Source organism: Sycon ciliatum, chromosome 10 (genome assembly GCF_964019385.1).
Source record: "Sycon ciliatum chromosome 10, ocSycCili1.1, whole genome shotgun sequence".
Taxonomy (NCBI): domain Eukaryota; kingdom Metazoa; phylum Porifera; class Calcarea; order Leucosolenida; family Sycettidae; genus Sycon; species Sycon ciliatum.
In genome coordinates, this window is record NC_088652.1 from 13,416,113 (window position 1) to 13,432,147 (window position 16,035).

The 16,035-nt window shown below is 46.7% G+C and overlaps 1 protein-coding gene across 1 annotated transcript in view; it reads right to left on the reverse strand.

The window, feature by feature from the left end:
- LOC135826666 (uncharacterized) overlaps positions 1 to 16,035 on the reverse strand; it is a 35,527-nt gene that overhangs the window by 6,966 nt on the left and 12,526 nt on the right. The window contains exons 4-6 of the mRNA XM_065339266.1: positions 8,802 to 8,945; positions 4,628 to 5,884; positions 1,983 to 2,127 (exon numbers count right to left, since the gene is read on the reverse strand). Coding sequence (XP_065195338.1) covers positions 1,983 to 2,127; positions 4,628 to 5,884; positions 8,802 to 8,945 — 1,546 coding nt within the window. The remainder of the gene's footprint in view (positions 1 to 1,982; positions 2,128 to 4,627; positions 5,885 to 8,801; positions 8,946 to 16,035) is intronic.

The window sequence follows — 16,035 nt, forward strand, 5'->3', positions numbered from 1 at the left end:
TAAGTCACTTGTATGCGGTTTTTCAAGTAGTGTGAGTACAGCCTGAGGCTGCAACCACACTAGGTACAAAATCACGTACAAACTGCATTACAGTAGAAATCGTCATGCCGACGCGTGCGAAATGCAAAATGCGCTTTGTAGGTTTTCAGCAACTGGCGCACCCCTGTAGAAAGCCACGTTTGTCGTTTTCGTCGTTTTCGCGCTCCATCTCCTGTGTACAACTTTGTTTTTGTACCTGGTCGTCGTACATAGCATCAGCATCAGCATTGTTTTTGAATTTCCCGGTCTTTTCCAGCGCATGGCACGCGCTTTGGTACGACAACGTCACGTGCTGTTCGCGTGAAAACGTCAACTATGCAGACCGAAAAGTGTAGTGTGGTTGCGTACCGACTTGTACTGAGATTTGCATGAAAATTTGTACTGTGATTTTTACGTAGTGTGGTTGCGGCCTAAGGCCGCAACCACACTACGTAAAAATCTACGTACACTACGTACAAATTTTCATGCATATCTCAGTACAAGACGTTTTCACACGACCAGCACGTAACGTTGTCGTACCAAAGCGTGTGCCATGCGCTGGAAAAGACCGGGAAATTCAAAAACAATGCTGATGCTGATGCTATGTACGATGACCAGGTACAAAAGCAAAGTTGTACACAGGAGAAGGAGCGCGAAAATGACAAACGTGGCTTTCTACAGGGGTGCGCCAGTTGCTGAAAACCTACAAAGCGCATTTTGCATTTCGCACACGTCGGCATGACGATTTCTACTGTAATGCCGTTTGTACGTGATTTTGTACCTAGTGTGGTTGCAGCCTTACGGAAAGTTGTCTACATAGAGTACGTAGATAGGGCTCTGATAACGTAACCGGTCCGTAAGTGGATTGGGGTACAAATTTATGACTCTCTCCCCAGGTCGATCTGGTCGTACACTGCCGCGTTCGGAGTTGCCAAGGGCAGCTACGTGATTTGAAAACTCCGTATGGCGGAACACAGATGCGCATGCAGTTTACGTAAGACTTTCCGTAGATCGACTACGTTTTTTACTAACGTAATTACGTTATACGGAACCTCTCTAATATTTTTGGTATTTCCCAAAATCAACGGTTCAGTAGCGCGGAAATTTCGATAAACCAGTTTTCCAGATCCAAAAATGCATTTTGCACTCTGTGTGGAATGGCAATGGTTGAATTTTAGGCGTTTTATTTTAGGTAAAAATTACAGAAAATAAATCTCCACCGAAAGTTTCCAGTTTTACATGGTGATATGTTGTGGAAACCAGACCTCCGCCTGATCATGTCACACTGCTTCTGCTGAGAACCAAAGAGTCACAGCAAAGTTCATCATCAACCTGCTTCCTGTTGACGCAGTAGAACTAACCGCACCACCAGAGATGACAGAGTAATGTTGCGTTTGTTTTCAGGTGCGCATGGACGTTGCTCGTCGTTCTGCTGCGGTACACATGCCCTGCGGGAAATCGTGCACGTAGCCGACTTTTCGTCCGCGAATGAACAAACAACAGAACGGGAAAACAGTTTGTGACATGTTGGGAACAGTCCGAAGTCGAAAAAAAACAAAACAGAAAAACTGTAAAAACGGTCAGCGGAAGAGCTAGCAACAAATGTACTGGACTGTTCCGATGTTCGCCTACATGTAGTTGCTGTCGCCTCAACTCCAGTTAAGTGGTGGTTCAGATCGTGAACTGGGCACGTGCGGATACAAGTACCACGTGGCATCACGCTGGTCATAGTCATTCAACTAGTACAGGTGGAATCCAGGTGGAATCCTGAAAATTCGAACCGCAAAATGCCAGGATACAACTTCTAATTAAGCAGCATGTTTGAATTAAAGCCATATTCGAATTATCAGGATTCCACCTGTAGTGACCACACACACTTTGTGACCTGGAGGCTCAAACAGTATATTTTTGCTCTTCCTACTAAAGAAGTATGACTGGACTACGAGTATTGCCAGGGTGCTCACCTTCTTTGCTTCCAGATAACGTTGGTGGCTTTAATGATTTGATGACGACGTGCGGGAAGCACGAACATGACAACGACAGCAATCAAGAGTAGAATGCCGAAAGCCACGCCGATGACCCACAGATAGTTTCCACCCTTCTTAATGTCTGTGGGGCAAAAACACATTCGAATGATCAGAGACATGTTAGCTGAATGTATGCGTGACAAAATGAAAATTTAAACACGCGCACACACACACACACATGCACGCATGCACACACAGACACACACACAGCACACACAGACACACACAGCACACACAGACACACACACAGCACATGCATGACAGCCAGAAGACACCATGGCCCATAGACTGTGCAGCTGCCGTCTGTGTGGTCACAGCCGGCAGTGGTTCATTCTTGCATTGCATTCTTGCATAGATTCTCAAAATGTGACAAACTGAGGAACAGTTAACGCAAAAATAACGCAAGGCCATCATTGCCATAACAACCGTCCTGCCACATACTTGCAAAACCAAGTGAAGCAGTACCGTATTTCCTTGAACAACCGCCGCGGCCTGTATTCAAAACTAGCAAAACGGATGCGGCCCTGAAAAATAGTTGTACGTCACAATGTACGTGCTGTATGCGTATGTGACGAGAATGGTCTTAGAGACTGCTTCTCCCATTCCCGTTGGCCTTCCAATCACATAATTACTTACACTCTTTCTGCATGCTCCGAATTACTTACTAATGGACAACTATTACTCTACACACTTCAATTCCTCTAGTCCAGAAAAGAGTGAGATTGATTTGTCGAGTGAGCTGGGTCTCTTACATCTCTTACAGCGTAGAGTTCACGTACGATGTGCACTGTTGAACCTTTGTTGTCCAGCTACACTGTAGGCTAGTGCATCTTCTTTTCTTTTCGTGTTGCACTGGAAAGAATATCATGGCGAGGGAGCTTGAGGCTCGACTAGCAAGTCAGTTGCATGTTCAGCAGCAGCAGTCCCTCATGCCGACGAGGATGAAGTAGAGGAGCTTCAAGAAGACATCAACGCTAAAAAATTTGGATGGAATATTACAAAAAGGACTCGCAAATTTTCTTCTCTCCCGTTTGATTTTTCTTTCTGCGTTCGTTTCTTTCACAGCGTCAGTGTCCACTTTCTCCTAGACAAGTTCTCCTATCTGAGTTCTTGGTTTTGTAGATTTGACAATCCTCCGTACGTCTTACGTTCATCCGTTTACTTTGTTCGGGTACCATTTTCTTTTTCGGTGGTCGATAAAATAACTCATCTTGCTTTTCGTTATGTTGTGAGAGGTCATCATCATGGTATGCTCGATATGTACCCTTCTTTAGATCCCCTTACAGTCCTTTGTCCGAAACGAGAGCAGCACTAGCTGCATGTGAAGGAGTATGACATCGTAGCTGAAGGTCATCTCGTAGCTTTGAAATAGCGTATAAATTTGAACTGCTCTGCACTTGTGTACGAATAGCCCTCAGTTCAAAGAAACTGGGGGATTCAAGGGCGGTTGGTAATCAAGGAGCCGCGGGTATTCAAGGAAATACGGTATTTGGAAACTTTGAATGAGAAATTTCACGAACTTAGAAATTGCAACTTTGGCGGTGTTCGTGCTAAAATTGGTTGTTCCGACGAGGAACACGCGCTTCTTGCCGAATTTGACACTTGACTGACTGCCAGAAAGCACCACTCCCTGCTCAATACCTACACTATGTTTTGTGCAGGGAGTGGTGCTTTCTTGCAGGTTTGCCGAGGGGAAGGTGCGCGTGCTCCTCGTGTGCTCCGCATGGCAGTCGGGAGTCAAGTTCGGCAGGAAGCGCGTGTTCCTCGTTGGAACAACCAACTTCAAGAAATTTCACACTATAGCAACTAAACTCGGATACTGAGTCAGTAATAACCGTTTATCATCCCCTGCTTCAAGCTTGCCGGCACTCGACAGTACTGCACACACACACACACACACATGGACATAAGTGGCATAGTGCTATTTGCATGCAGATGAAGTGAGTATGCCGATTTAAGACTTTTTGACAGCAATTCTTACTACGTCCAAAAAGCGATACTACTTTTTTTGTAGAGCTGTCAACAAAAGCGATCGATTGACTAAAAGGAGATCCAGTCGACTTGACTAAAATCTGGATCCGGATCCCAAAGAATCACAGCCCCAACATTGGTACTACAGTTGCGCTCACTGAAATCCGACCCAAAGTCCAGGTTCCCATTACGTCATTGCATGTATACATGTGTACGTCCAGCCGCATTCGTTTCACTTCCAGGGCGCCAAGGGCCGTGTAAGTTGAGGGCGCCAAGGGCCGTGCACGTTGAGGGCGCCAGCTTTGAACATCGGGTCGGACTTCAGTGAGCGCAACTGTAGTAATCTGCATCTGCATCTGCATCTTATACCTGCGTTTTTTCTAATCTCCTTTTGTTGTTTTGATGATTGGTTTTTGCCATAAAAACTCTGAGTTACAACAACAAAAAAAACAGCCCTGTTTACTTCCTTTTGTGTACCTCTTGCGTACTACGCTCTGCCCATTCCGGGCATTTGAGCACTATTGCAGGTTAAGGCGCACAGCCTCTGTGTACTAGTAATATGAGTAAGAACGCATGACACATGTAGGCAGTCAAGAGAGACCTATCTTTACCGTTTGCAGACTGCTGTGGCTTGCTAGTAGCTGAATCGTCATTAGCCAAGGTCACGCCACCAACTAAGGAATCACTGGCATTGCTTGTTGGTGTGATAGCCCCGGTGTTGCTTGGCAAGGTGGTTGGCATGTTGGTTGACGTGGCTGTTGGTGCATTGGTCAGTGCGGTAGTTGGTGTGGTGGTTGGTGTGGTGGTTGGTGTAGTGGTCGGTGCGTTGGTCAGTGCGGTAGTTGGTGTGGTGGTTGGTGTGGTGGTTGGTGTAGTGGTCGGTGTGGTGGGTGGTGTGGTGGTCGGTGTGGTGGTTGGTGTGGTGGTCGGTGTGGTGGTCGGTGTGGTGGTTGGTGTGGTGGTTGGTGTGGTGGTTGGTGTGGTAGTTGGTGTGGTGGTTGGTGTGGTGGTTGGTGTGGTGGTTGGTGTAGTGGTCGGTGTAGTGGTCGGTGTGGTGGTCGGTGTGGTGGTTGGTGTGGTAGTTGGTGTGGTGGTTGGTGTGGTGGTTGGTGTGGTGGTTGGTGTGGTGGTTGGTGTGGTGGTTGGTGTGGTGGTTGGTGTGGTGGTTGGTGTGGTGGTTGGTGTGGTGGTTGGTGTGGTGGTTGGTGTGGTGGTTGGTGTGGTGGTTGGTGTGGTGGTTGGTGTGGTGGTTGGTGTGGTGGTTGGTGTGGTGGTTGGTGTGGTGGTTGGTGTGGTCGTTGGTGTGGTCGTTGGTGTGGTCGTTGGTGTGGTCGTTGGTGTGGTCGTTGGTGTGGTCGTTGGTGTGGTGGTTGGTGTGGTGGTTGGTGTGGTGGTCGGTGTGGTGGTTGGTGTGGTGGTTGGTGTGGTGGTTGGTGTGGTGGTTGGTGTGGTGGTTGGTGTGGTGGTTGGTGTGGTAGTTGGTGTGGTGGTCGGTGTGGTGGTTGGTGTGGTGGTTGGTGTGGTAGTTGGTGTGGTGGTCGGTGTGGTGGTTGGTGTGGTGGTTGGTGTGGTGGTTGGTGTGGTGGTCGGTGTGGTGGTTGGTGTGGTGGTTGGTGTGGTGGTTGGTGTGGTGGTTGGTGTGGTGGTTGGTGTGGTGGTTGGTGTGGTGGTTGGTGTGGTAGTTGGTGTGGTGGTCGGTGTGGTGGTTGGTATGGTGGTTGGTGTGGTAGTTGGTGTGGTGGTCGGTGTGGTGGTTGGTGTGGTGGTCGGTGTGGTGGTCGGTGTGGTGGTCGGTGTGGTGGTTGGTGTGGTGGTTGGTGTGGTGGTAGGTGTTGTGGTCGGTGCCGGTGCTGTGGTTGGTGGTGGCACTGCAAGGCACAAACACAGACCAGGAGGATAACATTAGTCATGTCTACCGTGCATCTCTGATAAGAGGCACTTGGACGGGCTACACAAAACTCTCTACTGTGAGTCTACAAATGTTCGACCCGTTCAAATGTTCGGCCTCCCAGGGCTAACACACATTTCGGCCGCATCAAATTGTCGGCCTGTACTGCTGCTACCTGTATACACACACCGTCACACTGAACCTTGCAAAACAAAATTTCGGCCGCAACAAATTTCCGGCCGAACATGACCAGGCCGAAAATAGCAGAAAATAAATATAAACTCGGATGTTGAGCCAAAGTAATCATGGATAAGAAGAAAGGACAAAATGTTGCGAGTTATGACAAACTGTCCACCAACATAACCAGATCATATACAATCAGCGAATGCGAAAAAAATGGCTCAAAACTGACAAGGAAGGAAGAAGCTGACTGTATATGATCTGGTTACGTTGGTGGACAGTTAGTCATGACTAGTACTTCCTCCCCGTCATTAAAATTGTCGCTTCGCACATCGCAATATTTGTGACTTGGCTCGTCTTAGTCAGACTGTCGGAATCGCTGCTTTCTGTGTTCAAACACTGGTGCGACCCTTCCTGCGCAATGTCTACTTGTTACTGAAGCCGTGGTGGTCTCGGACTTTGTCGGAGCTCTCTTCCACACCAAGCAAATTCATCGCGCTCAGCACTATTCCACCCCAGAGCACATTTCGTTTTCTGGAGTTCTTTCAATCCCACATGGTTCGAGTGGGCATTAATCATGCTGAAGTTAACGATGGCAAGAACAAAGTGGTCTCAAATTCCTAAAATGCGCTACTTGTGGTGCATGTTGCTGCGAAGGTAGCAGGTCTGAAAACATCGACAAAATCAGCGAAGCGCTTGCCAAGGAAAGAAGGTGCGGAACTGCTTACCCTATCCCGCTGGAAGGTCGTTACAGTGTACTTGAAAAATGCTAGCTTGCCTTCATCGCCTGCCACCTGGAGGCATGGATCGCTTGAAGACGAAGTTTTTTGACCTGAATTTGAACGCGCGTCTTCTTCAGTGTATTGTTGAGTGCTGAAGGGTCTGCCTCAAACTCTGATGAAGACGTCGACCTTAGCTGCAAGTGCGGCGAAGCGGGAGGCCACAAACTCAAGCTGGGTCCGTCGACAATGCGCTGCCTCAATTTCTAGCTGATTTCTTTGCCCTTCAAGTGGACAAAATAAATTCGAAAAATCGCTCTGGGAAGCGACAATTTTAATGACGCGGAGGAAGTACGAAGTAACATTTTGTCCTTTCTTCTTATCCAAGAAAATAAATATGCGCCGAACATTTGTTGACTGACAGTAGGTTACTTCAGTACTAAGCATCCACGGGGACAGTTCTTGCCTAAACAAACATGTATATGTACGGCAATAACACCCATGCTCCGGACAATGTCCCTACTGAAGAGTATTGCAAAATGATGGACTAAATTCCTTACATATAACGAAGTGCTAAATCTAACGAGTTATTGAGGAGAAATCTGTCGTCAAAATAGATAACGTCATACAAAGAGTGTGTATTGAGAATATACACCATCAAACTTCGGCCTCGGTTTGTATTTGGTGTATATTTTCCATTTACCCTCCAGCTCAGGGTATATCCTATACGTACGCCCATATATGCAGACAGACATTGAGGTAATCAGAGCTATGAAAGGTATGAATGCCGCAGACACCACCACATACTGTTTTATAGATCTAATTGATCTATTACAGCTTTCGCTATAAAAGGCCAGGTTCGCCACTTGTAAATTGTTCTGACGAAAGAAGACTGGCCCGAAACGGCAATGAGTTGTCAACTTCACAATAAAAGAATTTTAAATGCAGCACATGCGCAGATTGTGAACAGCAACTGAATAGAGCAGTTGTCAGTTGACAACCCCCCTTTTCTTTTTTTTTAATTGATTTATTGTCAAAACATAAGCAAAACAAAGCGAGTGCATGTCACAAGATCCCAGTGCACAAAGAAACAAAAACTGGCAAAGAGAGAGAGAGAGAGAGAGAGAGAGAGAGAGAGAGAGAGAGAGAGAGAGAGTGAGTGAGTGTGAGAGAGAGAGAGAGAGTGTGTGTGTGTGTGTGTGTGTGTGTGAGAGAGAGAGAGAAAAGAGAGAGAGAGAGAGTGAGAGTGATTGGATCATCGGTGTGCTGTCAGCCCCCACTCACTTTTACAGCCTTGCTATCTCGTGTAGTGTGTGTGTGTGGGGGGGGGGGGGGGGGGATTGGCCAAGTTTGAAAACTGTACCAGGGGAAGGGGGATTAAAATTAAAATTTGAAGATTCTACATGAAGTCAGGGGGTAGTGTAGTAATGGCGTGTAGTAATGGCGTGTAGTGTGTGTGTGTGTGGGGGGGGGGGGGTAATAATGAAGGCAGGGAAAGGGGGCGGGGGGAGGGGGGGGGGGGTAGTGTAGTACCGTAAAAGTCCGTAAATAAGTACGTATTTACTTTCGAATTTAGTGGCCACACCCGTACTAACTTTCGGGCGGGTACTGACTTTCGGGCACGAACTAACTTTCGGACCTGACTTGTGTGTAGTGGAGAAGTCACTTTCATGTTGATGTACATGCTACGTGCTGCATGTGCGCATCATACCGGTACTTATTTCGGGCAGTATGTTTATCGGGCTTGACTTGACTTCAACAGACAGAGCCAAAAGAATGAAGGGGGTATTTCTTTCGGGCAGGTACTTATTTACGGACTTTTACGGTAATGGGGTGTAGTGAGGGAGGGTGTAGTGTTGGGGGGGGGGGGGGGGGTAGTGACGAGGGGCAAGAAGGGGGGGGGGGGGAGGTACACTCAATAATCGAAAATATCAAGCGCTAAGATCATGAAGACAGGCCGAAAAGAAAGGAGAGTAGTGGACATCACTGCCATCTTACCGGAACAATTCAGCTTGTAGCTGTCTAAGCTAGTGGCACCGCCAACAATACAGTGACATGTGTAGAGACCAGTCTGTTTGTATTTACGACACTCAGCATGCTTTGCTGCACAGATGGTGTTGTTCGACTTGCAATAGTCAGCAGCTGAGTAGATGAGAAACAGAACAATGCATGGCGTGATGACACCGGTCACATTAAATGCTGCCATTCTACAGAGCCTACCATCTACAAGAGTGATGCTTTGACTACCCAATGAGAAACTTTATCCCCATAGCCGAAACAATTGCATGGCTCACACACACATACACACATGCACATGCGCACACACGTGCACACGCACTTGCACACACGCACTTGCACACACACACACACACACACACACACACACACACACACACACACACACACACACACACACACACACACACACACACACACACACACACACCAGTGATCCAACAAATAGTGTTGAGTTCAAATCCCAACCTATCCTCAAGTCAAACTTTTTTTCATGGTTTTGGTGATCAAGCTGGAACAGGTCGTCCCCCGTTAATACGAGTCCGGTTAGTACATAAACCCCGTTAGTACATAAGAAATCTCAAGTCCCGGACGAAACGTGGTCACTTCCATACAAATTTTGTCGGTTAGTACATAATCCGTTAGTACATAAACCCCGTTAGTACATAACATTTCTCCGTACCCGCATGTCACCTACCTCAATAGTACATAATTTACTGGTCTTTTGGCCTTCCAGTGGAGGCACGTCATGTTCTAGTTTCTACTTGTGGACGCAATTAGCATAGAAATCAGAGCGCACATCACAAACCGACAAAGCTCTGTTTTTTTTTCCGAGTGACTGTACAGGTGCGCGCGGCTGGGCATGTACCATGTCAACTGTAGAATCTTCGCTAAATGTAGGGGTGAAACAATTATACCGAATACTCGAGTACTCACTCGGTTTTTTCAGAAATAATTGTACTCGGAATAAATCAGAGTACTCGTTCAAACATGGTACATGCATTTACCACAGAAATCTGCAGTTTCAGAGCAGGAGTCGGCAGATATTGATGTGCAGACTGTGTGGTGAACATTTGTTCACGAGTAGAGAGAGCCCAAATGACCCACCAACCAATACACCAGAGAAAAATGACTGCCACTCGGTTCATCAGGGTTGTATCATGTGATTTTAAGGCCCTCGGTGTGCAATGTTTAGGAGATGAAGAATACTCGAATACTCGAATATTCGATCGGAGAAAATCAGAGTACTCGAACTCGGGATCTCAATGCCAACTTTCACCCCTAGCTAAATGTGACCATTATAACATAATTTTTATGTTATACCGAGGGAATCAAGAATATCTCGCTGCCTAGTCATGGTAGCAAGAAAAAAGTGAAAAATTCTGCTATACAAGCAAGTTATGTACACTTTCGTTTAGTACATAAACCCCGTTAATACATAACATTTGTCAAATCCCAGAGATTATGTATTAACGAGGGACAACCTGTACAAGACAAAACCAAACGACTTGTTGTTGGAGCTCGCGCTTCCTGCCTAATTGACTGACACTTGACTGGCTCACGCCATGTGAACACACCCACAACACTGAAATGGTGTGAGTGAATATGGAAGAAGTCATCGCGTTGTAGCTTTTTGAGATTTATTTTAGTATTTCAAGATCGCCAATTTATTTGAATTTAGCAGTCAACGCCGTCTTCTATCAGCGTTCACAAGTACAAGCGTCTGCTTTTCTCAAAATGTCGTTGAAATCACAAGGATAGCTTTGTCAAGTCATGGCCTTGGGAATGAGCCCGTGTCGATGCCGATGTCGTCACACGGTGAGTAAATTGCATCGCAGCTCAAAGAAACTATTTTGGTCACAAAACGAATTGGGACCCATGCCGCTCGTCAGGATTTACAACACTTTTGTTTCGACATGCCCTCTCTGAGTCCATTATCAATACGAGGAAGAACTCATTTGTTGTAAACCAGACGTACATGACTGTATCAACGTGAGTGAGTTGTCATTTTTCCTGCTTTCGCGCGGAACGTGAGTTTTTCTAGGCAGCGCTCGAGTGCTCATACGGTAAGACGCCAAACTCCGCGGGCGATCGCCAGGATCCCTATTTCCCTCGTGCTAACGCAGTCATGGAAACATTCGGCCGTACACCCCTCGTACTCATGGCATAATCCATACGTGTGCTCCACGTGGAGAGAGTGCAATGGAAAGATGTGATGAAACGCTCTACGTTATGTGTCAGGAATGCTAAGCAAAGATTTGATGCCACAGGTCGCGCAAAGAAATGACGGTGGAATGCACACCGGGAATCTGCAGTTCCAAAGTTGCCAGTAGTCTTACGACCGACTTTGTAATTTGAACGATTGCAGCAGCTTCGTGCGCACTTTCTTTGCGTGTGCCACAGTGCAATGTACCGATCCAATGCTGACAAACCTGGACTCGAACCGTACTCTAGCCATACTAGCCGAGGCATTAGAGAGGCTCAGGACTCGTAGCACCGTAACCAAAACACTGTGAAAGCCATTATTCTAACGAGCCACATTTTATAACGATTTCCGAAAATTTACGGGCTTACGTGTAGCAAACGTAATGATTTTCACTCATTCTCAACGCTATATGACGTATTGATTTCTGTATGTTTTCTATTTTAACGACAGACTTCTCCGCGTCAACTCGTTAGATTTAGCACTTTCGTTATAATATGATTATATGGCTTTTTACAGGATTTAACGAAAAAAGCTAACGAATATTCGTAAACCGTGAGGTTGCGCACAACGTGTGAACTTGTTTGTAGTAGGTCGACGCGGGTACGAAGAGTCAAGACAAGGAGCTGTGAAATATCAGGACCCTAGCACCCCATGTTTCTCAAGGTTTGGAGACTCCACTGTAGCCAATACTTGAATCCATACATCCTGTACACACACCTTGTACACACTCTCTCTAACGGTCTCTAGGCTACACTGCAATTGATATACATTAGATCAAATTTTCGGGCAAGGCCCATCATCAGGAATAAGTAACTTATTCCTGATGATGGGCCTTGCCCGAAAATTTGATCTAATGTATATCAATTGCAGTGTAGCCTAGAGACCGTTAGAGAGAGTGTGTACAAGGTGTGTGTACAGGATGTATGGATTCTAGCACCCCATGGGATGGAAAATAGTTCCATAGATCTGGTCCATTTCGGTCACACTTGGACGAATCTTCGCAGCAACTCTCGTTACTCGAACCCAGACGGTATTCTTCGCGTTGTTTCTCTCGGTTTCACGTGAAGAGGCAAATATGTAATGAGGCTATCGCTCCAGGCTGCGTCAAGTCATCCCCAGGGCAGGGTGGAATTACACAATGCTGGTACTCAGGCTGTGGGCAGCAGGCTGTTTCGTCCCATGTTGACTCAGCAGCGCAGTGCAGAGAAAATGAGGCCGGACCTGGCAGCAGTGAGTTTTTTTCCCCAAAGCCAGGTTTAAACCTCTTTAGCTCGACGCTACCTGAACGTGCCCCGCATCAACATCTGCCCTTTCCCATGAACGTACCGTAAAGTCCGGAGCAAACGCCCACTTCGCAGCAAACGCCCACCCCAGCGGGTCCATACTATTTTCGTCTTTTTCAGGTCAATATAGTTGTAAACAACTGGCATGAAGGTCGAATGCGTACGAGAACGACTGTAATGCCTTCAAACTGCCTATGTCCTACCAGGAGGCTGTGCAAAAGCGATTGTTATTACGGTATCTTCCTGCAAAGAAATAACTTCTGTCGAGATTTCCTTTCATTCAATAAATGTATCGTCTTTGTGGTAGTTCATTCTCCATATGGTACGAGTAATGCCGCAGAAATTTGTGCAGTGCCACGATGTTGCGATGTCAGGAACAATAATTGTTCTGATGAAGCGTCAGTCAACGGCTTGACTGGTCCCAATATTGCAGTTGCAAGTCGAACAGGGTATGTCACAGAAGCTACACCTACAACGTCGCTGCTAACTTGTTGAAAACTCCGAAGTGCCGAAGAAAAACATTTGCCTTTGGGCGCTGTGTGATCTCGAAATGATGGCTTGAAACACCGTCAGAAGTGTATTAATTTTGGTTCCTTCAATACTCTGGTCTTCGCTACCTTGTTATTCGGAAGAAAACCCGTTCGGATTTGCAAAATAAAACAACCATCATTACAAAAATCACTACGAGCTAGCTAGCTCGTGGCTATAGCGCTAGTGCACAAAGAAACCAGGAAAGTGGACATAGTTTACCGTAACAAAGTGCTCTTCCCGCTACGGTGTGAGATGCACTTTCGTACAGTAGGGGTGACAGTGCATGGGGTCAGTGTGTACAGGCAAGCAGATCTTGCAAAAATGGGGTGGGCGTTTGCTCCGTACTTTACGGTACTAGCTGTTCAAGGATCGATAACTTTACCTTCCCTTGGACAAATTTAACGATCTTGAGTTTCCTGGAAAGGGCTTGAGACGAGGGACAAACTGGTGACAAACTGGTGACAAACCCAGCTCGGAGCAAAACCAAAACCCCGCTCTACAGTCTGGCAAGCTTCATCCACACGCTCGACAGACTTGAGCACGGCCAAGACTAAACCAGCTCAAATATTCAGCTGCCATTTCGGTCTCCTTGCTCGTATCGAGCTCAAATTTTTGTGAGGACTCGCGAGATCCACTACCATTCATTGCATTATTTGAATCTTGTTTCCATGGCAGCGGGTAGCGCAAAAATGATTCAAAATGGAAAATACGCGTTCTGCAGACTGCGCAAAAAAATCGAGTTGGAATTTGCCGTGTCGAGTCGCATATCTCAACAACCGGTAGTCGTATTGCTTCGGCAATTGTTTCTATCACCAGCTGAGCGTTTTCTCTTGCAGATACATGTTTCGATTGTGAGACTGGACCAAGTATTGAGTGAGTTACGATAGTTTGAACAAGCCACTATGACTCAACACGGACCCCACGACTATGAGATGCAGGTTCACCGTACAGTATACAGCGCACGTGGTACCAAATAATTTTCGCCCAAAATTGGACACCCTTCACCGCCAAGGCTGGCCACATGGTGCGAATTTTCTCCTCGGCAATGTTTTCCAGAAAATTCAAAATATCGCCCAAAATACCATGAAAATTCACACCAAAAAAATTTAACAACTGCTTCTCCTTTGATGAGTTCCCGTTATAATTATTATCTCTATGGAACGAAACAAGACTTGTCAGGAGTACTCTACTTGCTTTCATGGAGTGTGGCTGGTGAACTGTTCGTGCTGTGATCTGCAAGCGTCGTGTGGTTTCGTCGGGTCAAATGAAAACCTATTACTAAAAATTCACTCCGTTGCCATGGTAACGGATATGGCACCCCCCCCCCCCGAAGTTGTCATGAATTTTGTAATGCATGAGTGTGGTCACACACTGTACAGTGTAGAGAGGTGACGGTTTCAAATAGGACATAGGTTGCAAACCAGAACGGACTCAATATACACTTTCTCTCTTCGTATTTTGATTAGAAAACATATGTCACAGTGAGACTGCGATGTGTTATACTCCGAGCCAAAATTTCATGGCTCTGCGATGACCAGAAGTGCCATACCAAGCAGGTGAGTTTTGACGTGTTGCTTCGCAATGCGACTTGAGTTTTACGACTTTCGAAAAATCAACTTCTTGTCGCAGGCTCGCCTCTCGCCAATAAAGCACCGCATACCAATCAAAACTAATGGAAGCACACACAAGGCTTATTGTTACTCTGTACTGGCCGTCGTGGAGCGATAGCAATTACCTAATTTCAGACTAAGAGTGAATTTGACGTGCACTCTAAAGCCTTTCCGGTTTGGAGCCACCTCTGATTTGAAGCGAAAAATTGGGCAACCTGGAGGCAATGGGTCTACACAAAGGAGTGGCTCAGTTCGATTGACTTTGGCCTCAGAACAAACTTCAACATGCCAGTTTCCTTCCACAAACATATTTCGAGTGAACAATCAACGCTGATGATCGGTTTGGGTCTATACAAATTTGGCTGTCAAACCGTTCCGGTATCGAACCGTCGCCTCTGCATGCCATCAAGAGTACATAACCCAAGAGTGTGCAACTCCAGCTATGGGGTCTGCGACGGCAGAACTTCACATCACGTGATGAACCCGTGCACTCTAGTGCATGATAGATACTGGGTTGTACGCAGCCCGGCTTTGGGTACAACTCTCTTGTGGTCACTTTGCACTGTTTGCCAGCATAACCTTTTGAACCATGTCACGTGATGTGAAGTTCTGCCGTCGCAGCACAGCATAGAGGTTGTGCAGGCAGTTGCACACTCTTGGTTATGTACTCTTGATGCCATCCAGGCATGTTACTTTGCACTTCCACAGCAGGCCAAGCACTAGCCTTTTAAGTTTTTACATGACTTTTGTACATGATTAGTGATGTTCTACAGACTGATGTGTGCCTTCAGTTGTGCTGAAAAGTGAAAATACAGGACTTCTGCGTAGGAAAGTACTGATATCCCTGACATTTTTGGCTCCTTTTCGGACGTTTCCTTTTTCGGACCGGTTTTCGGAAGAGCCTTCAAAAATCGGACACGGTCCGAAAAATCGGACGGTTTGGCAACACTGTACTAGTACGACGGTCGTGGGACATGCAACTCGTGTGCGTCGTACTAGTACGACGCTCGCGCTAAAGAGGTTAAAAACCAGGCCCGAACGTACCATGCCAGACTGTTCCAACTGACAAGCCTGGTACAAGTCAGTGAGCCCTGGATAAGACAATTCTGGTACCGGCATATGGCATCCAAGACTCCAAGACTGGGCCGTGTTAGCGATCAGCAGGTGAAGAGACCACGAGACCACGGACAGCGTAGCTACTCCCACAGATGGGGTAAAATGCACATCATTTCAGGTACTATGATCTCTTGCCGTCTCCCTGTATGCTGCGATTGACTACCTGGATCACACCATCTCCCTGCATGCTGCGATTGACTCAGTGGACCACACCATCTCCCTGCATGCTGCGATTGACTCATTGGACCACACTATCTCCCTGTTCTTAACGTTCAAGCAGTAACTGCTGCATTTTGGCCGCTCAGTAACTATTAGTGCTTGCACTCCGTTTCCCACACGCGCACACACACTTCCCCGCACGCACACTAGCACATGCATGTGCGCACTTACATACACACCTCTATCCGGTTGTGCACTTTCATTTTTTCACATGTAGCAGAGCTCAAAAGAGACAGAAGCGGAAAGGTTAA